At 47.3% G+C, this 25,819-nt stretch overlaps 1 protein-coding gene across 4 annotated transcripts in view; it reads right to left on the reverse strand.

Moving 5' to 3' along the window:
* Positions 1-579: 579 nt before the first annotated feature.
* The window catches only part of CCDC50 (coiled-coil domain containing 50), a 56,230-nt gene continuing 30,990 nt past the window's right edge, over positions 580-25,819 (reverse strand). The window contains exons 5-12 of one of the 4 annotated variants that reach the window (XM_073359019.2): positions 20,113-20,230; positions 14,250-15,272; positions 11,388-11,503; positions 10,632-10,676; positions 9,687-9,791; positions 9,011-9,090; positions 7,562-7,671; positions 580-6,388 (exon numbers count right to left, since the gene is read on the reverse strand). In XM_073359019.2, the coding sequence (XP_073215120.1) occupies positions 6,369-6,388; positions 7,562-7,671; positions 9,011-9,090; positions 9,687-9,791; positions 10,632-10,676; positions 11,388-11,503; positions 14,250-15,272; positions 20,113-20,230 (1,617 nt within the window). In that variant the 3' untranslated portion in view covers positions 580-6,368. The other 3 variants (XM_073359021.2, XM_073359023.2, XM_073359022.2) reach the window with 3 other exon arrangements.

The following is a 25,819-nucleotide window of genomic DNA, read 5'->3' on the forward strand; positions in this document are numbered from 1 at the left end:
GTCCAGTTTTGGGCCCTACACTACAAGAAGGATGTGGATAAATTGGAGAGAGTCCAGCGAAGGGCAACAAAAATGATTAGGGGTCTGGAACACATGACTTATGAGGAGAGGCTGAGGGAACTGGGATTGTTTAGTATGCAGAAGAGAAGAATGAGGGGGGATTTGTTAGCTGCTTTCAACTACCTGAGAGGTGGTTCCAAAGAGGATGGTTCTAGACTATTCTCAGTGGTAGAAGATGACAGGACAAGGAGTAATGGTTTCAAGCTGCAGTGGGGGAGGTTTAGGTTGGATATTAGGAAAAACTTTTTCACTAGGAGGGAGGTGAAACACTGGAATGAGTTACCTAGGGAGGTGGTAGAATCTTCTTCCTTAGAAGTTTTTAAGGTCAGGCTTGACAAAGCCCTGGCTGGGATGATTTAATTGGGGATTGGTCCTGCTTTGAGCAGGGGGTTGGACTAGACCTCCAGAGGCCCCTTCCAACCCTGATATTCTATGATACTATGATTAGGTAGACTCGGGAAGTTTCAATTGGACTATTTGCAAATTATAAACCACACTTTAAAAAAAAAACAAAACACCTTGCAAATGAATCCACTGCTTTATTTTTCCAGTATCACAGTCTCAATAAGTGACACAGGCCAGATTCCTTCCATGACATTACCCACCCCTTCTCAATCCCTCTGGACACAATACAATCAAGTTAAAATATAAACTAATATTTTGCTACTTCTATTAAGTTGGAAGAACATAATCATTGCTATTATAAGCTAAGCACCAAAAGAAGCCAAGGATGGAACGAACTGGAATGTGAAATCTCACACCTTCCAGCTCTTACAGAAGCAACAAAAAGTGGACACTTGACAAGGAAAATGTACTTAGCAAGTCTTTTGACTCACATCAAGAAAAATAATTAAGTTCAATAGCCTTATGCATCGCTGGAGAAGAACACAGATGGATGCAGGTGGATAACAAAAGACTACGGTTTATTGAACAAGATGGACAAGGCGATATTCTCTTTACATTCAATGAGTTCAGGAAAAAAGAAGCAAATCATGCTATACACACAAACGTGATACTTTGGTTAAATATCATTCAGAAGTTCTATGTTAAACCTGATAAAACTAGAGGACGAACAGTCAAAAAATAACAGGGTTGCATAGATGGATTATTGTCAGTGTCCAATTTACATTTATGGGCTAGCTGTTAGAGCACAGGGTATATTTGCAGCTCTGAGGGATTTAGCCACTTGACTAATTAATTTTACTCTATGGCTAATATCTCCTTGCCCCATGCTGAAAGTTTACCCTGAAGAGCTACATTAGTTACTTCTTTGAGGTGGTTAGCTGTATTGCAGTGCATAAACACAGTTGGAGACGCAGCAGAATAGACTTAAAGAGAACACTGATACAGTGAAACGGCTTATTGGGACAGAGACAGGACTGTAGTTAAGGGGGCAGGGTTTGTCTCCACCACTGCCCTTTGCTGGATAGAGTCTGAACTGCGTCTTATTATAGACCCTGTGCTGCTAAAAGGTAATGGAGAGACATTTCTAGCTCAAGAGGCAAGGCCCTGTGCTTTCAGCGCAGGAGGTGCTGAGTTCTAGGCCTGCTGTAGCCATTGTGTGCAGCATAGTGACAACGACCGTGAAATTATTAGAGAACCACAAGGTCTGTTACAGCATCATCTTAAAAAATAAACTGTGCAACTGCTACTTATAGTGATTAAAAATATCTTCTCCACAGAAGCAACCAGCTATCGAGTGATATATACAGCTCCAAGCTGCACTGCCAAACCTCCCATCAGAATCAGTGCTGCCCCATAGAGGTCTCTCAAACCAACATTAGGGAAAGTCAAGAGAGCTTTGGAACCCGGGAGACAAGGGCCAAGAACTGTCCCCTGCACTGGCAGATGGGCAAAATTCAACTGCAGGTCTGGGCAATGATGGGGCAAGTGCAAAATCAAAGGTTGTTCCCCGGTGCTGCAGGATCCCTTCCATAACAACAACTCTGCTTGGATCGAGCTTCCCAGGGGGCAAGGCCTGTGGGACAACCCACTTCTATCTAGGCCTAAATATTGTGCCCATCCCTGTCGTATCTCAGCACAGCCACACTGGCTCTCCAAGGCTCACAGCACTGAGAACCTGCTCAGGGCGGCAGATGCCCGGGAGGATATGCTGCATAAGAAGGCCACTTTTGATTATTTTACTGATTGGCCATGCTGGGATACAAGAGGACACAGTAAGGCTGGGCATTCTGCAGCCTTAAAATAAAATCACTGTATCTGTACTGCCTCCAAAACATTCCCACGCACGGAAATCATCAATTTGAAATCCACAGGTAGCTTGCATACAGGCTAATCTTAATCAAACATTAAATCCTGAAAAAAAAATAAAAATACGTACATACATCAATCCAGTGTGGCAAGTTGAATGAATACCCTACGCTGGAACAGCTGGTCTAATTTGGCACAAAATGAAAATCACAAAGTTGAGGGCTATTAAAAAAAAATCCATTTTTTCCTGTATTAAAGATGAATTGTTCCAATTCCCATCATAAAAGCCTGCCTTGCTGCAATATAAAAATACTGTACATACAAGATCCCTTTGTGGAGCTAAGCAGCTTCAGCTGTTGTAGATTCTACCCTCCCTCCCCATGAGGGAAGCCAAATGATAAAAAAATAACCTACCAATTAAAACACGATTTTTCACTCAAGAAAGTCCTTTAAAAACCATGAGGTTAACCTGCTGCCTCTGTCTCCCATTGGCATCCTCCATTCTCCTCATTGTACAGTACATGTCTTAAGATGGCAGGCTGGGTTTATTTTATAGCACACTGACTCTGATCAGAATGGCTATGGTGTCAACTACCCCGGGATTAAGGCACGATCACTCCATTTGCCTAACCGCACTCCTCAAAGATGGCTACAACTGTTGTGCTTTGGACGGAAGACCAAGTGGTGGCAAGAGCATCAACCAAGACTGGGTATGGAAATTCGTTTGCTTCCCACTCTTGTTGTAAGAAGTGAGCTATGTAAATCAAAGCTTTGGGAAGCATTAGTAACGTGTGCCTGCCGGCTATGGAAACTCGGGAAGCAACATGCTTCACTACCATGGACTTTCTGTTACTTGTCATAAAGCACACAGGAAGAAATGCAACAGAGGTGGGAACGACACCGGCAGGTTTCCCCGGCCTTTTGCCATATACGTTTTAATCCAGAGCAAGGCAATAGGCCAAGCTACTTAAATGGGGCAACAGAAAGGTTGGTTCCCTGGCTTTCCATCAGGGAAAGAGCACATAGCCTTGGCTGGGTCTTATTAGAATCATCACAGACACCAACCAAGCAGCTGGAGCTTTAGCTCTAAGGGCCAATGTTATGTCTGGCGTAAGCAGCGGCCACTGTACTGATATCAGCAGAGTCATTCGTGGCTGCTTAGGCCTGTGGTGAATCAGGTCCTCGATCTTCCACCTATTTAGGACCTGATCCTTGCTCAACAAAAGATGCCTATTGACTTCAACAGGAGCAGGGATGGATTCTTAGGGCCTGATCCAGTTCCCATTCAAGTCAATGGGAGCTTTGCCACCTAACTAACCATGTTATGTCCCATTGACTTCAATGGGACTTGAGCACCCTTCTTGAATAGGGATGTTTTCCAGAATCGAGCCCGGAAACAGGAGCAGGATGGGGCTCCTAAAGACTTTCCTAATGGGGATAAGATGGAAACTGCAGCCTCCAGTCAGGGTGTGGGAGGGGAAATCATCATAAACTGCCAAACCGCGACAGTAGCTGAGCTCCAGGGGTTGGATTCTCCTCCCCACCTTGTGACATCATTTATACTTGCACAAAGCCAGTGTAAAACGCAACCATATTCTGATTTGGCAACTACCGGATGACCCAAGGGGCAGGACCTGGTCTTGGACCATCTGAGAATTGTCACCCCGGCCCCTGTTCCGTTTCACAATACATACAGGTTGGGGGGATGCAGGAAAGGAAGTGACATTCTCAGCAGTAGAAACACTGACTGTTCCATGAAATATAAAAATAAACATTCATAACATAAAAACCTTCCAAATGCCAAGATTATCAAATAAAAAACACACTGTGCATTTTGGGACTGTTTCCTTTAAAACTCCATTAACGCTCCTGACGAGATGGATGTGGGGCAATTAGAAGGGCAGGAGACAAGAGCAGTCAAATCTAGCCACGGCCTGGGCTGTTTCCTGAGAAGAGGAAGAGACAGCTTCAGAATCCCCTGGAGAGAGGCAGAGGGGAAAGCAGGCACGCTCGTCTGCAGCCTGGAGATGTCGGTGTGAGTCCATTCGACAGTGGGGGATACCAACAATGCAGAAAACCCTCATGTTATTTCTAACTCACCGAAGCCTTCTTTTCATTCAGAACAAAGGTGTGTTCTTGACTCATGCTAGCTAACAGAGGCAGTGTGGCCTGACACATAGAGCACTGGACTGGGATTCAGAAAACTGGGTTCCAGTCCCAGCTTAGCCACGGGCCGGTTGGGTGCCCTTAGGCAAGTCACCTCCCCTCTCTATGCTTCAGTTTCCCCATCTGTAAAATGATTTGTAAATTGCTTTGAGATCTGCTGATGAAAGGTGCTGCATGGCAGGTATTGTTGTTATAACACAGGGTAACTAATCAGAGGTAAAATCCTAGTGAGGACCAGGGCAATTTGTAGTTTTCACATAAGTTAGAAAGTCAGGGTAAACCCTAGGCTGCTCCATAGCCTTTAACTCGTGGGACAGCTACAGACAGCCCTGTCTTAGCTGGAGTTAAGAACACATTGTTTCCTCCTAGCGAAGATGTGGCCTTGGGGCTGGATTGTAGCCCTTCCTGCAGACTGCTATAAGGAGCAGAGGGGACAGAAGCATTCCTTACTCCCTTGTGCCAGTGAAGTGCACCATCGCTTCATGCAAGCAGGCTCTGGAGAGCCGCTGCGTTCCCTACCTCTCCGTGCGCCCCGCAGCATCTTGACCCTGGGAGGTGATGCACCAAGTACAGACTCGGTGCAGTTTACTACCTCTCTGGAGTAGCAGCAAATCAAGGAATTTCCCTCCCAGGCTGCTCACCAGTCCACTGCCTCAGATTCCTACCACTGACTTGCGGACTGGCCATCTAGCCCTTATTGGCTGGACAGGCTTAAGAACTTACTGTACATCTATGGTCAGCTTTGCAATTCAAGTGTATTTGCATAGAGATTGACAAAAACGCTGAGGTTGAAAGCACTGGGAGGTGGTTCAGGAGGTACTCATCTCCCATGGGGCGGGGAGCACAAAAATCAGTACAGGAGAGAACCTAAGTGGGTATCTTCAATTGAGGGAGGATTCCTGCACTCTGGGAAGTGATTACTTCATCCTCACATGGCATCTTAAACAGAGACTGAATGCTTTTCTAGAAGACCCACTCTAGTTCAGCCACAAGTGATTGGGCTCAATGGTGTAAAGAATACTAGCTCCCCACATTTTTCCTGGGTGAGGTTCTCTGACCCATGCCGTGCATGAAGTCACCCCAGATGATCATAATGGTCCCTTTTGGCCCTATGGCCCACGAATTTATATTCCCCTCTGGCTCCACCAGACAGCTGCATCAAGAAACTGAGAACTTCTCAAAAGCAATACATACAAGACGTACTGCATGAGCTGAAGTTTTATAACCCCTTATTCAGAGGCCTCACTCGGACACAGAAGCATGTTACATGGGTCACCCAAAAGGTGTTTCCTAAGAAGCGACAGCACAGCAGAGACTTGGTAGACAGAACAGGGGGTTCTCCAAAGGGCGTGACGTCTGAGCAGCCTGCTGGTAGATGTACGAAGACGCGTTCACCTTCATGCCAACTACCATGGAAAACAGCAGTTGCTCTGTGTTGATTTGCTTCCGGTTTCTCACTCAGGACTCGGGGAGATGTGCAATCCTGGTTACAACAGAAAGCTGTGTGTCATCTGAGTCACGTGTTAATCTCCATCCTATTCCTTGGATTTCTGCATTGCCATAATCCACCTCACACGTTTCCCCCCCGTTGTCTGTCTGTCTCTCTCTCTCTCCCAAAGATCAAGCCACTAATTGTCAAAGATGCAGCTGTAGCTAAAATGGGATTTAGAGGGCTGTAAAGGTGTTGTCAGGTCAGCTAGCTGGGTACAGCTGGCCAGCTACACAGTGGCTAGATTTTACTGCACTACTAAAGTGATCACAAACAACCAGGAAACCAGAATGAACATATACTACTTATTGGCATGATATTTAAAAAGGAAGAAGTCCTGAGGATGGAACTCGAGTTGGGTAAAGGAAATGAGAAGCTCTCCTGGGAATTCCAGTAATGTCTGCTACAGAAGAGCGTCAGTATCAATGCGAAGTCTAGCTTTTTACTGCTTGGAATGGAAACCTATAAAACAAAAGGGAAAAATCAGTTAGCACAGAGCAGGGGTTCTCAAACTGGGGGGTCGTGACCCCTCAGGGGGCCGCAAGGTTATAACATGAGGTTTGCGAGCGGTCAGCCTCCACCCCCAAACCCCGCTTCGCCTCCAGCATTTATAACAGTGTTAAATATGAAAAAATGCATTTTTAATTTGCATGGGGGCGGGGGTGTCACACTCAGGGGCTTGGGCATGAAAGGGGTCATCAGTACAAACGTTTGAGAACCACTGGCATATAGCACAGTGAGGATTGCCGGATCTAAAGCTTTCTTCTAGTTCTTAGCAGCCCCAAGGTTTGTTTAACTGTCTGAGCGTTGGTGCATTCAAACATTCAGAAGTGGGGAACGTGTACTATTAGGGTCAGTAAAAGGTTTGGGAAACACCTGGATAGGTCCACAGAGAAGGCAAACCCTTCAATTGCTCAGTCTGTGAATGGCCCCCTACAGCCCACCTGTGAGAATGGCACTAGGCACTGATTCAACATCTAGTAACCTATACCAAGTGCCCCCAACATTCCCCTCTCTTTCACATACGCTAGCCCCCGCAACCCTTCCTCTCCATTGTCTTGTGCACCTAGCTATGGAAGCTGGAGAACTGAGGGACCCCAGTCCCCAGCAGTTTCAGAAAGCACCGTGCTTAGATGCTCTAGTAACAAGGGCTATGGAAAAACCACAAACAGACTGATGAACACGGCAAGTCTAGCGCTGTACAGAAAAGCCTCAGCCTTGTCATCCACCAGCCAGACAACTCTTGGAAGGTTTCCTAGTGTGTAGGATTGTTCTATGTAGCAGGATGAGTCAGCTGAAGCCCAAATTGCTTTACTGCCTTCACACCATTCAGTCTCATCCTGTGCCTTGAGTTAGTCACGCATGAAAATGAAGTTGCCAGACCATTCTGTTCTTGTTCTTTCTTGCGTGTTCTCAAGAGGCAGAATTTAGCTCTTAGATGTAAGCTCTTTGCGGCAGGGACTTGAGAACAGATGGCTTATTGAGCAGAATCATGTGTCTGCAAGGTGTAATGTGATATTCTCTATCTATCCACACCCAGCAGCCACCAGAGAGTAATACTTTTCAGGCTGATTCTTTGAACTGCGTCACCGAAGTAAACAAAGTGCTGAAGCAGTAATGGGCCTCTCTTCTTACCTTTCGGAGAAGACTCCGGTTTAGAAAACTGACGCACAGAGCTAGGCTGGCTTGTAAAACCACGACTGTGATCAAAGTCAGCCAGTTCTGTGACTGGAGGTGGTGGCGGCCTGCCAAGAACAGAAAGGAGACAGTCAGGGAAAAAATTACAGCAACGATGAAGCACCCAAAATAATACCCCGGAGCACAATCCTGCAATTTTGCAGCAAAGGCGTCTGTGTTGTTTGCTCTCCTGGCTGAACTTTTGCCTTTTATTCAGAGATTTCATTCACAGATTCCAAGGCCAGAAAGGACCATTGTGATCATCCCCTGCATAGCCCAGGCCAGAGACCTGCCCCACAATAAGTCCCAGAGCAGAGCTTTTAGAAAAGCATCCAGTCCCAATTCTAAAATGGCCAGCGATGGAGAATCCACCACAACCCTTGGTAAGTTGTTTCCAATGGTTAATTACTACCATTGTTAATTTAGGCATTATTTCCAGCCTTTAAGGCTTTTAAATAGTCGCATTTTAATAGATGTGGTCAGAGTTTATTGAATGAAAAATTGTGCCATCTAAAAATAGGCCTTTTCTCACAAACATTCCTCAAGGTTCTCCAAATATGTCGCTTTTATATAACTGAAAATTTTCATTGGATAATGGTTTCAATGTGTTTTCAGTAAACAAAACATTTCAATTGGGAAATTCGATAAAAAAAAACATACCAGGATAAATTCTGCAGTGAAAATAGGTACATTTTGAACCTTGCAAAGTTCTGAAAGTCGAATATTTTTATTGATTCCTCCCCCCACCCCGACCAGCCTTACCTTTTATTCATTTTAAAAAAGTCTTTATTAGTCTCGTCCCAGTAACAGGGCTTAAACCCACCACGTTCAACCCCAGCGTTTGGGCTTGTCTTGCGAGCACTGTATCAGTGCGTGGGAAGGGTGGAATATGGGCCTCCACCACTGAAGTGCAATGTGGTGAATCCGTAAGATTCAACCAGTTGCAATGGATTGCCTGTACTCAGGCAGCTGTCTGACTTGAGCGTGTCTATGAGTCGGGAGGGGGGACGGCAGTGCACATGTCTCCATTTATTAACGCTGCACAGAGACAACTGTGGCGTCCACTTGATTTCAGGCATTCAAAAGCAGCCACTCCACCTCCTGGACATACTTAGCCCACTCAGAGCCGACTGTCCACTTATCAAGTGTTGCTGCCCAAACTCAGCTGTCTTTGCCACTATAAGATGGGGACCCTACAGTGGCTAAATGCCACGGACCCATATAAGCAAACACCAAACCTCAAGGAGCACCTCACAGGACCCTGCACCTTCCATCCCTGTTCAGTGTTCAAACCACTGCACTTCCCCGCCTCCATGTCATCTTCCAGCATCTGCTCCCTGAGATTCAACCATTTGATGGTTTCCTCGGCAGATTTGCCCAGTTTTACAGACTGGGAGTGCAGCTCACCGCGCAGGTTTGTCACTCTTGAGTCTCTGAGGTTCAAGCCTCTCTCTTGACCTTGGACGCGCAAATTCACTTGTGTCACGCTGAGGGGGAGAAGAGAAGAGGGCAGGTCACTGGGGAGCCATATACTTTCCTTACAAAACATGGGCCAGATTGTCCAAAGTAGCCCCCTACGACTGCATGAAAGAAGCCGTGACCACACCCGTTCAGCAGGGAGCAAACCTGGCGACTCCAAAACTAAAAGCACCGACTTCGTGAGCCAAGCTCCTTTTGCTGTAAATACGAGGCAGGTTGTTATGCTGTTGGGGCTTGTTACTAGCAGGGGACACAACTATATCCATTAAGCCAGAGGAAATCTGCAGGGTTTCAGACACAATCTGCAGAATTTCTTCAGGGGCTTGGGGCCAAGATGAGATGCTGAGAACTCACAACGTGAGAGGGCTTAAACAGGTGCAGCAGGTCATGGTGCTCAGCACCTTTCAGGATCAAGCCCTTTAACATTTTCCATCCTAGCTACTCTCCTGTTTTAACCCTCCAAGTGCTGGCATCTACAGCCCCTCTTGCAATCTGGACTGACACCACTTCTAGATACCCCACTTCACCTGTGCATCAGCTACCCCATCTGGATAATGGGACCACCACCACTCGCTTTGTAGGGGTGTTCTGAAGCCAGGCATACCTTCCAGTCTTGGTCCTGCCTTTTCTTTTCAAGAGAGGACTTCTCTCGTTCCTTCGTTTTCTTGTAAGCCTTCTTTTCCTCCGCCATCAACAGGCGAGCTATCTCCTACCAGGAAAAAATACAAGACCCACGCAGAGAGAGCTCTGGCTTTATTTTGATTTCAAGCCAATTGAATTTTCAATGCTTTCCCACTGTGCTTTACAATTACCACTGTTATCAGAGGAGCTAGGGATGGTGCTTTTTGCCCACTTGCCATCACAGGCACTTTGATCCCCCATCCGGCTGGCTGCAGAACGAGACAGCGGCAAAGCCCCTGGGTTTGGAATTCATGGCACATCTTATTAGCTGACCTCACCGTGGCCACATTCTTCAAATGGCCAGACTGAGCGGGAAGCTGGACAAAACGGCCAGACCTGCCCTTCGATTCCATTTGCTTTATGGGCACGCCATGATGCAAAGTGTCAGCAAAGTTAACAACCAATGAAGGGTGAAACCCCGACCCCGCTGACGTCCATGGCAAAAGTTCCATTGACTTTGAAGGGGCCAGGACTTGCCCAGAGAAGAGGCCACACTGCAGGGATGGGGCAGATGAGACACTGCACGTATCGCCCATCACTGTTTGTTTCTGACTTGGTGGCAGACCAGTCTGGATCGGGACACCCCCTTTCTGCCCTTTGTTTCTTTCTCCCCACCGGGTGGGGTTTCTCGGACAGTCCCCCTCAGGGCTACTAGAGTCACTCTTACGTGGCCACCATCAGGAGCTGGCAAAGGAAGAAAAGGACTGCCCTGAAGTCGCGAGAGAGTGAAAAGAGGTGACAAGCAGGCGGAGCCCTGCAAGGATGGAGGACGGGGGAAAGTGCCAGAGGCAGGCCGACATTTCTCATGCACCATGATTCTCAGCAGTTTGGTTCAAATGATTAAACTCTTAGAGGGACAGGGGCTCACCTCATCCTGGGCTACTTGTGCTGCCCGCTTATCAACCTGGTTGGCCTAGAGAACGGAAAGCAGTACATTTGAGACATCTCGAATCAATCAAACAATAGCAAAACCATGCTGCTCGGGGCCTGCCTAGACGCACACTGCTCTCTGCTCCCCAAGCACATCAACCCTCTCCGCGTTTGTCTCACGAGCCAGGTTAAAGTGACCAGCTTTGTTTTTAAAACCCTCCAGACTACCCCACCCCCGGCCCTCCCCCAGCCACAACTCATCCTGCTCCCCTCCCTGTCCAATCCAGTCTCCTGCATAGCTTTTCCCAGCATCAGTGAGACAGACTCCTCCACTGCACCTCCCATCTTCCCATGCTGCCCTTCTTGCATCTGTCTCCTTCCTCGGCCCTGTTGCTGATCACACCTCAGCTCTCCACCTGCCTGAGCCGCCTAAGGTGTGTCTGCCTCTGTCCTTACCAGACTCTACCCAGTGCTCTGGGAAAGACTGAGTGCGCGTGAAAGAAATGATAAAAATCGAGTTGCATTTACTGAAAACTACACGAGGTCACAGTTACAATGCATGGAATAGGATCCAAAGCATTTAGGGATGGGTTTTTAAAGGTATTTAAACACCTAACTCCCGTTGCACCTAAATACCTTTAAAAATCTGGCCCCTTACATGACAGCTGCACATTAGCTCTCAACAGCAGCTGACACGGGCCAAGGGGTTAATTCCCCAGTCACTCGTTAGTTAATTGTTGCCATCTCTGCTCACCAGAAGCTCTTCCTCTTGCAGTTTCCTAGCGATCTCTGCATCATGCAGCTCCAGGTCCCTACGGGCCACTCGGGGTTTGGCATGAACAGCTTCTTTCATCCCCCTCGACTTCAATCCTGCAAAACCAGGAGAGAAATCAAATCCCTCAGCTCCCACGCAGCTTGGAATGGGACCACCCCCACACCCTCATCCACCCAACTGCAATCGGCTACTTTCCCAGAAGCCCAAACGGGCTCTGCTCAGAAGGTCCAGAGATCCAGTACTGGAGACAGTGATGTAGAAAAAGCCTCTCTGAAATGCTGGGCTCTGCAGAACCAGCCTGGGACAGGCTCGCGTGAGATGTCTGGTCATTACTGCCCCCGATTGGTTCACAAATTCAGCAAGGAGCAAATTCTTTGGGAGAGAAAATAATTAAACAAATACTTTTCTGAAGCTCATACAAGATTCAGTTCTTGTTCTGGGCAGAAAGTGGGGTCAAACCACCCCTATTTTAGACGGTTTCCACAAGGATACATTTTTAGAGCCAGTCCAGTCTCCCTTTGGACCAGGAGTTGGAGAGAGAGTCGGAGGAAGCTCAGGGGCTGTCCTCATTCCTGTTGGACCAGATACAAGGATGCTGCACTTAATCAATCAATGAGAGCCCTATCTAGCTCGCATCTTCAGATGCTGGGCTACAATACTCTGATCTCAGGATCATCCAGCAAGTGCCTCTCTCTGAATATCAGATCATCTCTCTCTACCCTCAATTCAGCAATTACGATCTGCTCCAAAATTAATAATCTTTACCTACCGCCGTAGCGCAGACTCTTCCTACAAGGAGGGAAGAGGTTTTTCTTTCCATGTAGGTAAATCCACCTCTTCAAATGGCAGTAGCTAGGTCAATGGGAAGATTCTTCCATTAAGCCAGCCACATCTACACCAGGGGTTAGGTCGGCGTAGTTACAGCACTCAAGGGTGTGAATTGTACATACCCCTGAGCAATGTTGCTCAGCCAGTCTAAATTTTAAGGGTAGACCAGGGCTTAGCTAGTCTTTTTTCCTCAGAATACAAAGAGAAACGTTTATTTCATAGCTTCCAAGGCCCAGAAGGGTCCACTGTGATCATCTAGTCTGACCTCCTCGATAACACAGGTCAGAGACATCATTCGTAGAGCAGAGCTTTTAGAAAAAACACCCAATCCTGATTTTAAAATGATCAGTGATGGAAAATCCACCATGACCCTTGCTAAGTAGTTCAACTGTTAATTACTCTGACTGTTAAAAATGTACACCTTATTTTCAGTCTGAATTTGTCTAGCTTTAACTTCTAGCCATTGGATGACGTTATCCCTTTCTCTGCTGGACTGAAGAGCCCATTATCAAATATTTGTTCCCCATGTAGGTACTTACAGACGGTTACCAAGTTGCCCCTTAAGCTTCTCTTTGTTAAGCTAAATAAATTGTTTGTTAAGCTAAACAGACCGAATATAGAAATACAGTGGTAATTTCCATATGACTCCTGCCCACATGAAGGAGGAACCTCTGGCACAAAGCACCAGCTATAATTAAGACCCACAGGAAGAGGAGATGAGCTGCTACTTGTATAGCTTGGCTATTTTCATCATTGTACAGTCGCTATACATCCAGTGGGATGCTATGCCGTGGTCTCCCAGAGGAATGACCGTGACCCTTATTGATACACACACCTTATCAATAACTTGCATTTCCAAAAAACAAACTTCTAAAAGCTTCTAAGAGCACAAGACTCAACACCCTGCAAGGTGGATATGCAGGATCATCTCCACCTTACGGAGAGGGACGCTGCAGTGCAGATCAGTTAGGTGACGAGTGCAAGCTCCCACTAAGTCTGGGGCAGAGCTGAAGCTAGACCCCAAGTCTCCAAACTCCTGGCTTTTTTTCTTTAGCAACGAGACCATTGTCGCTTCGCTGATAGCAGAGGTGTTAGAGTAGGTGTTTAAATTCTAATGGCATATTTGGATTTTTAAAGTGCACTTAATCCATGTGCTCTACAAGCATGTACAGCACACACCACACAATGAACCAGGAAACGCTTCTCTAGAAAAAAAACAAAAGCAAAACAGAAATTCTCTCTCTCTGGCAAAAAGCTAAGATCTTGTACAGCCACTCCGAACTCCGTGGCTCCCACTAAGGCATCTAAACACACCGCTGGACTTTCAAAAACAAGAGCTCCTAAGGGAGGTGGCTAGGAGCCACTGAGGACAGTGGAAACAGCTAGGTGCTGAGCGCTTTTGAAAAGCTGTCCCCAAAGAGAGCACACCCCTCACTCGGGGGGCCAGATTCTGCCCTCGTTTACAATTCCAGTTAACAGAATAGGGTGGCAAGAGCGTGGCTGAGAGCAGAATCTGGCTCATTCAGGCCCTGGCCTTCACTGTTTTTGTTTTGATGCCAGGAGACAGCAGATACGGTAATTATCGTTATTAGTAAAAGGCTGTTTCCATTAGACAGCGGGAATAGAGTTCATAGCAATTCCTTTTCACCCGCCCACTAGCATATACCAGAAAGAGTCTGAATACGAATAAGGAGGGTCTTATTAAGGAAGGGGGCCGTCCTGGTACAGAGAACAAGAGCCAAGACCATTTTCTGTCTCTCTAGGTACTTGGGCAGCTCCGATCACCGTCGTGTCCAAAGAGTCGACGCAGAACTATCTTTATCACACTGGAGCAGGGGAGACCCGGGAACTTTCCAATGGCACTTCTAACGCAAGCCTAGGAAACAAACTGGCGGTCTAGACAGATGGGGCCCAGACAGATATTCTAGACAGGGACCTTGAGAAGAACCAGGACAACCTGACAAATCAGCCTCATACCCTGGGATCCTTCCCCCACCCACCTTTCTGTGTTACCTGGGTCTCGATGGCGGTCTCTGTCCCTTTCCCAGTTCTCAGTGTGGGGGGAGGGAGACGTTCTTGGCCCGTGTCCTGCTCTTTTATAATCGCTCTCCTGACCCCTCCTATGATCTTGCTTGTGAAATTCCTCTGCGTCACGGAGCCTCACTTCACAAGACCCCCTAGGGGACAGGCGGTCTTGGTGGTGGGACCTGTGGTTTTCCGGGTATGATAAACAGCTGCTGCTATGGTCCTGAGCTGCTTCCAGATCAAGACTGGGAGGTCGTCTCGCTCTCTCCTTGCTCTGCGGCTTTCTGTCTCTCTGCTGCTGGCTTTTGCTGTGGCCCCAGGCTGCCTGGTCAGTCTCCAGGTCCAGTTTAAGAGCAGGTGGCCTCCGAGGCCTTTCCTGGCTCAATGGCCTTCTTTCTTTTTGCTCCCAGCTGGCACGTCCCACCTCTGTGCCCAGATCAAGGCTGGGAGGTCTCAGAGGCCTCTCCTGGCTAGTTGGTTTCCTTTCCCGCCGCTCCCAGCTGCTGCTGTGGTCCCAGGCATTGTATTCAACTGGTCTGTCCAGGTCAAGGCTGGGAGGTCTCCTGGATTTCTCACGGCTCAGTGGCTTCCTTTCCAAGTTGCTGCTGCAGTCCCAGGGCTCATAGTCAGCTGTCCTGTCCAGGTCAAGGCTGGGAGGTCTCCTGGATCTCTCACGGCTCAGTGGCTTCCTTTCCAAGCTGCTGCTGCAGTCCCAGGGCTCATAGTCAGCTGTCCTGTCCAGGTCAAGGCTGGGAGGTCTCCGAGGCCTCTCCCGGCTGGCTGGTTTCCGCCGCTCCCTGCTACGTTGCTGGCCGTCCCTGCTCTTGCTCAGCGGAGGAGAGCTCTGAGATGCCTCGGCGGCAGGGTGCTCGCATTCAGTGGCGTTGTCAGAAAGAGTCAGGGAGGCTCTTTGGGGTTCTCTCCGCTGACGCGCGTGCCTGTCACCACTCCGGGCTCGGCGGGGCCGCGAGCACTCAGAAACCTGCTCCCTGGAGCTACCCTTCAGGTGGGCTGAGCGACGAGGGATGGGACAAACAACGAAGCAGGTTAGTGACACACAAGTTAATGCCAACGAATAGGGGCGAGCTCACGCAGCATGTGATGGCACAAGCGTGACGCAGGACTAGCGGAAAAGGCAGCTCCACATGGAAGCAGGTAAGATGGGCAGCACAAACATGCAGGGTCAGAACGGGAGGCTGAGATACGGGGGGCAGCTGAGAGTTACACAACACAATGGGGACCTAATTAAGCAGCTGAACTAGGAGGAACAAGTGGTGGAGGAGGGACTGACGTGGGGCAGCTTTGGTTTGCTAAGCACCCAGCCATCTGGATCCTCATCTAAAGCCTGAGCGCCTGAAAAAACAAGGCTGGATAACTCGAGAGATGGGGGGACCTCTCGCTGCCGGCTGGGCTGACAAAGAGCACGGGACAAGCCCATTGCACAGGGCTGCCTTACTTCCGATTGCTCCTGGACCCAACCAGAACCAGGTTCGCAAAGGGCAGCTCAGTGGAGAGGGGTGGAAGGGTGGGGGAGAGGAGAGATGTACTCAGCCCTCCAGAAATGTTTCGGTCTCCGTTCTGAAGAGAAAAGGAGTACTTGTGGCACCTTAGAGACTAACCAATTTATAGTCTCTAAGGTGCCACAAGTACTCCTTTTCTTTTTGCAAATACAGACTAACACGGCTGTTACTCTGAAACCTGTTCTGAAGGGGGGAGGGGTGGGGAGAGAAGATCACCGCCATGTGTTTTCTTGGGGGAAGGAATAAAGCTCCATGCTGTGAAATTAAGGCAGCTTGGAGACAGGCCAATTCTACCTTTTTATAAGCTCACCCATTACCATGGTATCTGAGCACCTTGCTCGAAAAGTAACCCGAGACTAACAACCCTCCCTTCTGTGAATCAGAAAGCAGGAGGGCTGAGGGCCCTAGTTCCCACATTAGAGAACTCAAGTCTAGACTCTAAGTATCACTGTGGAAATTTAAGGGCCGGATGGTACTTGACAAAACTTGCACACTAAGTTCAGAAAATGGTTCCTGACCTAAGCAATGTAGTTTAAAAAATATATATATATATTTCCCTTGGTTGTTTCGCAGATTTGCTTCATCTGAGCTTTCCACGAAGCGGGTGGAAATCCTCTTTGGTTTTGCTTTCACAGTGACAACTAAATACAAATATTTAACTGTGGGGGAGTTGGAAATGTGCCACCCCCCAATCTTCTGTTCGACTTAATTTCTAAGAAAAGTCATGGGGCAGAGTGAAGTGCTGCATACAGCAGTACAGTGAAGAACTCAGAGTACAGCCATGAGAAAGAATTCACACTAAGCAGAGATAACTGTAAGCAGGATTGCAGCACAATGAAACAGCGAGGGACTTTCCTTCTCCATTGTGGACACAGTTTCATAATAGCTAAGAGAGACAAGGTGGGTGAGGGAATCTCTTTTGTTGGGCCAACTTCTGTTGGTGAGAGAGAAGATTTCAAGCTACGCAGAGCTTTTCTTCAGGTATGGGAAGTGTACTCAGAGGGTATGTCTACACTGCAATCAAACACCTGTGGCTGACCTGGGTCAGCTTACTTGAGCTTCTAGGGCTTGGGCCAGGGAGCTGTAAAATGGCTGTGTGGATGTTCGGGCTTGGCTCTGGGACCCCAAGCCTGGACTCCGGCCACCTGCGCTGAATATCTACAAAGCAATTTTAGCCCCACAGCCCAAACCATACCTGGGCCAGCCACAGCCATGCCCTGGGTCTTTTATTCCAGGGTAGACGTAACCAGTGTCCCACAGGTAAATAGAAAGCTCTGAAAAGTGACAGCTGCATGTTTGTTAACATCACTTTTCACAACAGACTTACTAACGAGCAATAAACAAACCTCAATGATTTGGAGGTGTCTATGTGCATATTTATTTGGTTTTCCTAAAGCTAATTAAGTATTTCAGGAAAAAGTGAGAGAGCGGACACCAGGAACACCAAAGTTTTTTTCCTGAGAACCCCTGCTCTAAGCGACGGGAGAGAGCTCTGCTGGGTTAATAACGCCACCTCCACGACAGGTAGTACCTATGTCGGCAGGAGAAGCTCTGCGATTGACACAGCGCTGTCCACTCCAGTGCTTAGGTTGGTATAACAGAGGTCGCTCAGGGGTGTGGATTATTCACACCCCTGAGCGTCGTAAATTGTACCAAAGTAATTTGTAGTGTAGACATAGCCTGAGTACCTTTCCCAGACCTGAAGCAGAGCTCTATGTAAGATCAAAAGCTTGTCTCTCTCATCGACAGCACTTGGTCCAATAAAAAAAAAAAAAAATACCACCTCACACACCTTGTCTCTCTAATATCCTGCAGCCAACATGGCTACAACATTGCATATAATAGCAATGCTCATTTTAAGGATGTTCTGTTGCACATTGTTTGTGTTCTGTTTTAAGGAAAGCACAGTTAAACTGTTACTATCCTTTGAAACAAGAAGCCAGACTTGGGGATCAAAACAACTGGGTCCCTTTAAATCATACTGTTTAGAAAAATCTCTTCAAAGCTATAAAGAAATGCAGCCTACTGCAAACCAATCTTGAAAGCAAATCTGCATGACTTTTATGCAAGATAGATATATATTTTAAAAACAACGAACAAAAAACCAAGAGCTGAAAGGATAAGTATGGCAGTGTCTGTTAAATGGTGGGTTTTCCTGGACAATTTCAAATGGCAACTGTTATCTGCAGATGATGAATAGCGCTTTTTAAAAAAAAAAAGCGCTATCTGGATGATTTACTGAACAGTGGTTAGAAATGAAAGGAAAGTCGGAAAGCAAGGAGTCAGTTTCTGCACAACACAAACAAGTGCCTACAACCCAGCATCACCTGTGATTCGTTTAATCTTGTCTGCACAGCTCAAGAAAAAAGCAAAAACAAGCCAAGTAATCACCTCTGACAGGGAAAAGAAAGGGAAGGATGGCATGAAATGCTGAAGCTCGGTTGGGAAAGGACTGTTTCTGTGTGGGTAACTCTACCATGCCAGACAACCTGAGCAGGAGATTTGGTGTCAGTGAATCTCAGGACAGTTAGCTTCCACCCAACCTGCAGTAACCGTGGTGCCCTGCAGCAGTTGCAACATAAGCACTCTTAGGGGTTGGTGCCACTTTATCAAACAATAAGAGACAGGGTGAATAGGACAATATTTTCCAAGGGACAGATTCTTCCAGGACAGAATTTTTCTTCTTTTGTATTTATTTTTCCTTTTAAAAATAGGGATGGTTCTGAACTAGAATCTCAGATCCACACCCACTCTGAATATGGGGGAAGCTTGGATGCAGATCACAACACTTTCCAGCTAGAACCCACATCAAGTGAGGATAATGCAAACCAATAATGCTGGGTCCTTACCACCTTGCGCTCAGGTACTTCACAGGTGCCAGAGCAACATGCTAGATGCTCTCGGTGCTTCTAGAGAACGCACTACGGTTAGCTATCTAGTTGCTAAATGCAAGGAGAAAAAAAGGCCACTATTACTGGCTGATTAAGGACCTTCTACCCTGCCCCTCCCACGGCTGGATCATGACAGGTGGAAGAAGTCTGGTGGGAGGAAATGTCACCATGCCAGTTTGCAGCCTCTCTTAGGATATCCTGCCCTCCAGGTGCATCACGCATGATGCTGCATATCTTCTTAGCATACAGGTTCAGAGGATCATAGATCTTTTCCATCTCTAACTTCTGCTGCAAAATCTAGCCAATCCTCACACCCCAGCAAGAGCAAGATTATTCCCCTACAGCATGTCCCCCACTGACTTCCCAAGTCGCATTCTAAAAGATTCCAGCAGGGAGTCCGTCACCACTTTCACTGGGAGAACATTCTGTGTATGGTAGATCTCATCATTCTGATGTTTCCATCTAGTTGCTGCTCCACAGTTTGTGGTATGAACTTTCTGGCCATCCTAAAGCTTATTTCTGACTGAACTTTAGTTAAACATTTTACTTGGGAGGGCAGATGAAATATGTAATAATCAGACACAGATCTTAAGGTCAGAAATCAGAGGTCTGCTCTTCAACTGTGCAATTCCTGAATCAAAAAATGGCAAATCCTTTCCCAACACACATTTTTCAGGAGGAAGAAAGTCAGAAAGAACCGCCACCAACAAATAGAGCAATTTTCAGGCTGTTCAATAATTAAACACCCTGATTCTCCCCTGACCTGGAGGGAGGTTGTGTTTGATCATAAAAGCAGGTCCCCAAGGAAAAACAGCCCTGCAGATTATATTCTTTCCATGATTAACAGACCAGAGTGATAATCTTGGTGAAGCTGTTCTTTGGAGACCCTCCTGTTTTCCAGTAAGTCATACCAGTTGAATATACTGGTTCTAATGCTGGATACATACCTGATAGGAATTTTGTTTGAAAGGCCACTCCATAGACCAGTTATTCATTACACACTTAGACCACTGTGGGTATTTCAGATGACCACACAAATCAAAAATGGAAACACTGTCCTTAAAATTGTAGTGCCTCAATTACCTTAAGCTTTCTTGTTAGTACACTCCATGTTAATAAATTAGACACATATACTGTCTGCCACATATCATCTTTAACCACAAGCAGGTTTTACACACATACCATCCCCACCTTATAACCCATTTTAACGGAACATTAAAATAAAAATGGGGACAAGAGTTTTATCTAATCTCCTGATTCTAGCCTAGGGCCCAATAAGTCAATGACAAAACCCCAATAGATGTCACTGGGTCCTTAAGCAGAGCAGAAGAAATGAACTTAAACCAAAATCCCAGCTCTCCGGCAGAAGGTCAAACTGTATAGCTCAGGATCACCAGTACTACAGAGCGTGTGATCCTTGCGCTAGAGAGGAAAGGTTACCTCCGTTCTCTGGGTAGTAACTGTCCTCATGAGCGGTGTGTCCCTGGGGTTCTGGGTAGTGCTTTTTACTCTTCTTTTCTTCCTGCAGTTCCTTCTGCTGTAGGATGCGGGCAATGTCCTAGAGGTGGAGGAGAGACAGAGTCAGGACATTTCCAGAGAGCACTGGGAATTCTCTCTCTCCTTCACTTATTATCACCAAGGAGACGCTAAGTTGTACCTGTAACAGCTGTGGATGCCTCTCCTGCGATATGCTGTAAGTAACAATCCTTCACATTTCTGAAGGCCCCCTATCTAAAGATCCCAATGAGCATCACAGACCGTGAATTCACCTTCGCAACATCCCAGGGATTTAGTTCATTACCCTCAGTTTACACAAGGGAAGACAAAGGCACAAGGAGACCAAGCGATAACCTGACCCACATGCTGGCTAGTACACTCCCCAGTTCTCTCTTTACCAAAGGGAATGAATTAGGGGACTACATGGCTCTGTCCTCCTGTCCTTTGGGGACAAGGGATCCTGCAGGACAGCCTCCTGCCCACCAACCCCCCAGTGCACAAATCAGCATGCAAGGGGCGCCAGGGAATGAATCGGCACTGACTGTGCTGTGGTGTTCTACTCTCCTCTGAAGTTGTGAATATCTGAATGGGTTAATTTTAGCTACTGCAGGCAGTAAGTATTGATTTTATTTTAAGCGAGGCCAATTGTAGGTGCGCTGGCGGAGTGGTTAAGAAGTTCAGCTGCAATCCTGGAGGCCGTGGGCTCAAGTCTCGCTCGTTCTAACACCAAACGGCTACCTCCAATTACAAAATGGGCACCGGGTGCTCCATGGGGTTAGGGCAATCAAAGGCAGCCGGACCTGACACTGGCCACATCGCTCCCTTGTGGATAGTCAGCTCTGAAACTGATGTGCCTTAACCAATCAGTCTGATGAGCCATTGGCTCAGGGAGCTTTGACTGTCGTAGGTCTGAGCACTGGGCTGGGAGCCAGGAGTTCTTGAGTCCTATTCCCAGCCCTGATGCAAACTCCCTCGATAGGGTCAGACAAGTCACCCGGGTCTCACTTTTCCTGTCTGTAAAAGGTAGGCCCACCTCCCTCACATTCAAATCAGCAGGTCTCCAGCCTTAGCTACATACAGATCTTGCAGCTGCTCCTCAAATACCCAACACGAGCAGAGCTTGAAATGGCTATAGGAGGATTAGAATTGCCATACTGGACCACATACTGCCATACTGTGGTCCATCAATTCCACTATGCTGCTTGAACAGTGGCCACTGCCTGATGCTTCAGGGTTGGTGCAAGAAACTCTGAAATAGTCACTCATGGAGTAACCAGCCCAGAGGGGAAGTTTCTCCCTAACCTGTTAGTTACTGGTTGCCTTATACCTTGAAGCAAGAGGGTTTCCACATCCAATCAAAACACATTTTCTTTTAAATCCTCATATCAAATATGTCTGGAGATCTTCTCAATAACTATCTGAATGAATGATCCTTTTTTGAATCCTACACTAAGCTCTTAGTTCAGTATCTTCTTGTGGCAGCGAGTTCCATAGGTAAATTATGAGTCGTGTAAACAACTATTTCTTTTATTGGGTTTAAATTTGGTGCCTTTCCATTTCACTGAACCCCCCTTATTTTGTGTTATAAGAATGGCTCATTAGGAGCACCCAATTCACTTTATCTACTTTGGGTTGTATATACTTCCACCCAACAATATAGTATCTGAGCGCCTTCCACCAAACAAAAAATATCAAGAAAGCAATACCAAAATCCCTGTCTGACCCTTCTCCCTTTCCAGGGTCAAAGCTCTGCTTTCATAGCTAGTTGGATTTTTTCTCTCTTTTCTTTCTTGGGGTGGGGGAGGGGGGGGAGAGGGGTGGAAGGAAAGGGGTTGGGAATAGTAGGATGAGAATTCCCATCCCTATAGCCTTCATAATTTTATAGCCATTTGTCATGCCCCCATCACTTTGGTTATGACCATGGCACCTCCCTCACTGGAGGTTTTTAAGAGCAGGTTAGACAAACTCCTGTCAAGGATGGTCTAGATAATATTTAGTTCTGCCTCAGTGCAGGGGACTGGACTAGATAAGCTACTGAGGTCCCTTCCAGTCCTATGTTTCTACAATTGTATGCGGAAGGTGTGAGGTGCCCGTTCTGATGTTTGAAGGTGATCACATGCATAGTCCAGCCCTGAAAGCCAGAATATCCAAAGCAAGGAAGGTGAGACTGAATTTTAAAGCTCCAGGCTTTCAGGATCCACAGCTAGGCTATTAAAAATAAAACCCTTTCGCATGCCCACCCACGCGGCACTGCAAAGCACCTTCCTCTTTACCCCACTGTTTTTCCTCCCACTAGCATAGTTCTGGGTTGCGTCATTGCCAAATGCGAGTTGTTTATTAGCGCCGGGGTTTCCAAAGTCAGGTATGAACTTGCTTCAAACTGGGTGCTAATTACAGGGACTGTGGTACGTCAAGCACAGAAATGCATCAATGTAATGGCCAAGGGCTGGAGGGAAAGAAACTCGAGAGGGATCTTTATAAGAAAGGAACAGTGCCTGGTGGAGAGGTGTTGCAGCCAGTGCGGTCACTGCTTGTCCACGGAGGTGCACTAAGACCACAGAGTGTGCCACTTTCCTAATTGGTTTTCCTTCGTGATTATTGGGAGGGCGAGACTGTAGTGCCTACAAAGCAACCGGCTGCTTGGGGGCCTCTTCTTTGTGGGACCCCATGTTCTGCAACTCCCAGGGCAGCCTGATTTGCAGCAGAGGGATCAGGGCTGGAAGAAGAGGAGGAGGAGGAGAAACTCAACACTAGATTCTGGCAGCAGAATTGGTGGGAGAAGATGCTGTCTTGGGGCACTGTAAAGTGAAGGCCAGAACGTGGTGCACCAAGGCTGATAGAAAAGCAGAGGGAATGAACTCAGCTGTCGCCAGCTAAACCATGTCTAGAGAGAGAGAAAGCTAAAGAAAAAGAACATGAGGAATACGACATGAGGACCCCCTGGAATCCAGAAGGGCTGAGAGTGAACGTGGCCAGGCAGGCAGGCCTTATGGTGGGATCCAACACCCCCCATTTTGGAACCGCAGAGAGAAGTCCCAACATCCCTGGGACGTGGGCCAAGTCTGCAGACAGTGAGCGGCCATTTTGGCCCTCTATCCCCAGGGTCTGAGGCCATGTTTCATGTGATTTGAAGACAGCTTCAGGTGAGTCTGCCTTGAACGCAGCCGCCCAATGGCACCTGGGACACACAATGGTTCAGAGCCAGCACAGACAAGGAAGGATTCCTCAGGAGCGAAGCACCAAAGTCCTACTCTCTCTCCATTCCACGTCAGTGGGCAAAGACGCTGATACAGCACCGTAGACCACAGTCTTCCTGGCCTCTTCTCTAAATACCCCGTCCTCGTTAGGAGACACCCCCTGCACCTGGAGTGAACCCAATGGGAGAGCTGAGGAGAGAATGCCAGCTGTCTGCACAATGCGTTAGTCTACACCAGAGGGATGGAAATTTCAGTCCACACCAGCTTGTCGTGCACCAACTGGCCTGTGGACCCTGCCGGTGTGTAATAAAAATTCCCTCGTGCAAGTGAGCATAGGAACTACATTAGCACTGTGCTAGTCTAAACTCCCTAGGTTTTCTCCATGCCCTAGACTGGAACTATGAAGCAGCTGGAGGATTTTAGAAATGCCAGTCAGGGAGAGGACACAGCAAGTCAGAGGACCTGGCTACTACTGACTCACTGAGATACCAGGGAAAATCCCTTCTCCTCTCTGTCCCCATTTTGCAGATGAAGAAACTGAGGGCAACACCTTCTTCCCAAAGGTGCTGTGAGGATTTTGAAGTGCTAGCAAGAAAGGCGCTACAAAAATGCAAAGTATTGTGGTGATAAATACTGTTACTGAAAACACGCCAGATATACTTCTATTTCTGCTGTGGCATTGAAGGACTTACTGCTGGGATTTAAATTCAGATATGGGATTTCCATTATTTCAGGGTTTAAATCAGCCGTTTACGGTAATCTGCATTGTACGGCAGGTGGGGGCACCAAGTGGCATTTACAAAAACATCCTTTTGCCTTACTGAGTTAATGACAACCCCATCTCTATTGAGTACAGCAAGTCTATAAATAGATCAACTTAAGCATGTTACCTATTGGACTGGGACAGTTCTGGACTTGTAAATCCGTATCAGCTGGTTCTTAGAAAGTGGATCGTTGACCAGGTAGGCCAAGCGCTTCACTGCAAAACCCTGTGCGACAGACAGCGGCAATGCCCTTAGCACAGAGCCACTGCAATCTGCAGTCATGGGATGCTATCAGCGTGACAGGAGTTACCAGATATGCTCAGTAAACAATACACCCTCGTGTACAGTATGAGCATAAATAGTTTGGCACGGCTCCAGGGATTTTATTCACAAAGTTATAGTACAGACTACAACAGAACTACTAATGAAGTCCCCATCCTGCAAGCTGATCTCCAGGAATAGACCCCTTTTACTTAGGGACATAGGACACAGGATTTTAAGGGATCTCCTGGGCCACTGAGTCCAGTCCCCTGCTAACACGGGCAGTACCACCATATAATCCTGATCCAAAATGTCACTGGGGCTCTACCTATGTTGGCCAGCTTTCAGGATCAGGGCCCAAATCTGCACAGGCGAAAGAATTCCACTACGTGGTCCGTGTCTGTTCTTCCTTTGCACAAGGGGTTATGCAGTCCCATCACAAAGGGCCCAACTCTGACTCCTGCTGAGAAGCTCCTTTCTCCATAAGGAGCCCCAGTGACCCTGAAGGGATTCCGGTGGAGCCAGAATCCAGAGTGTGGCATTCTGAACTCCGCCCAATCCATACTACGGGGCTGAGTACCAAAAATACACTAACATAAATACATGCAAGCGCACCGCGTATCCAGATCATCTAAATAGGGCTCGGGTCTCTCTCCGTCCCTTTACCCGAAAAAAAGGCAAGAAACCCAGGCTCAAGGATAGGAGTGATCTGCAGCCATAGGTACAGGCCAATCCAGTGTTTAGTTAATTTCACCTAAGTTCAGCTACCTCCCATGTGCCGGGTGGAGGGAAAACGACTGACTAGAAGAAGACTACAATAATACCACGACCCCGTAGCTCTTATCGAGCACTTTTCATCCATAAGGGCCTCTGTTTGCTGTATCAAGGAGGCCAGTGCTATTATTCCACTTACGATCATTTCATCAGATTGTTAACTGCTGCCCTGACTATGGCCCAGGATGCACCTGCTGCGTTTACCTCAGTTCTATTTGTGCAGCAGCTAGGAAGGATGTGGTCTCAGAGAGAGCAGAACACACTGCTCTGGGAAAGCCAAGGGAAGGCTCTGCAATGCCCCACCCATTGTCCAGCTAGGCAAGTTTACTGCACACACCCTTTGGTTTGTTAATATCACTCGCTTATTTCCTGAGAGCATGTTCACACCCTCTTAGCTTTTAAGTGCTTGTCTGGTCAACTGTAGATCACCTGTTTAGTGTCATGAGCGGGGATGATGCTTTGGAGTCCAAGAAAGCTACAAAATCATATTCCCAGCAAGCTGACCGTCAAATGAAAGGGAGAAATTCTGCTCTTTGAAGTTCTCCTAGAAACCATACAGTGGTCAATGCCCTCTGCTGTGTAACAACTCCCCAAAGAGCAAGCGCCGCTTGCTATCATGGCCTCTCTTTAGAGTCTTAATTCCTATTTCTATTT

The sequence above is a fragment of the Lepidochelys kempii genome, chromosome 9 (genome assembly GCF_965140285.1).
Source record: "Lepidochelys kempii isolate rLepKem1 chromosome 9, rLepKem1.hap1, whole genome shotgun sequence".
Taxonomy (NCBI): domain Eukaryota; kingdom Metazoa; phylum Chordata; order Testudines; family Cheloniidae; genus Lepidochelys; species Lepidochelys kempii.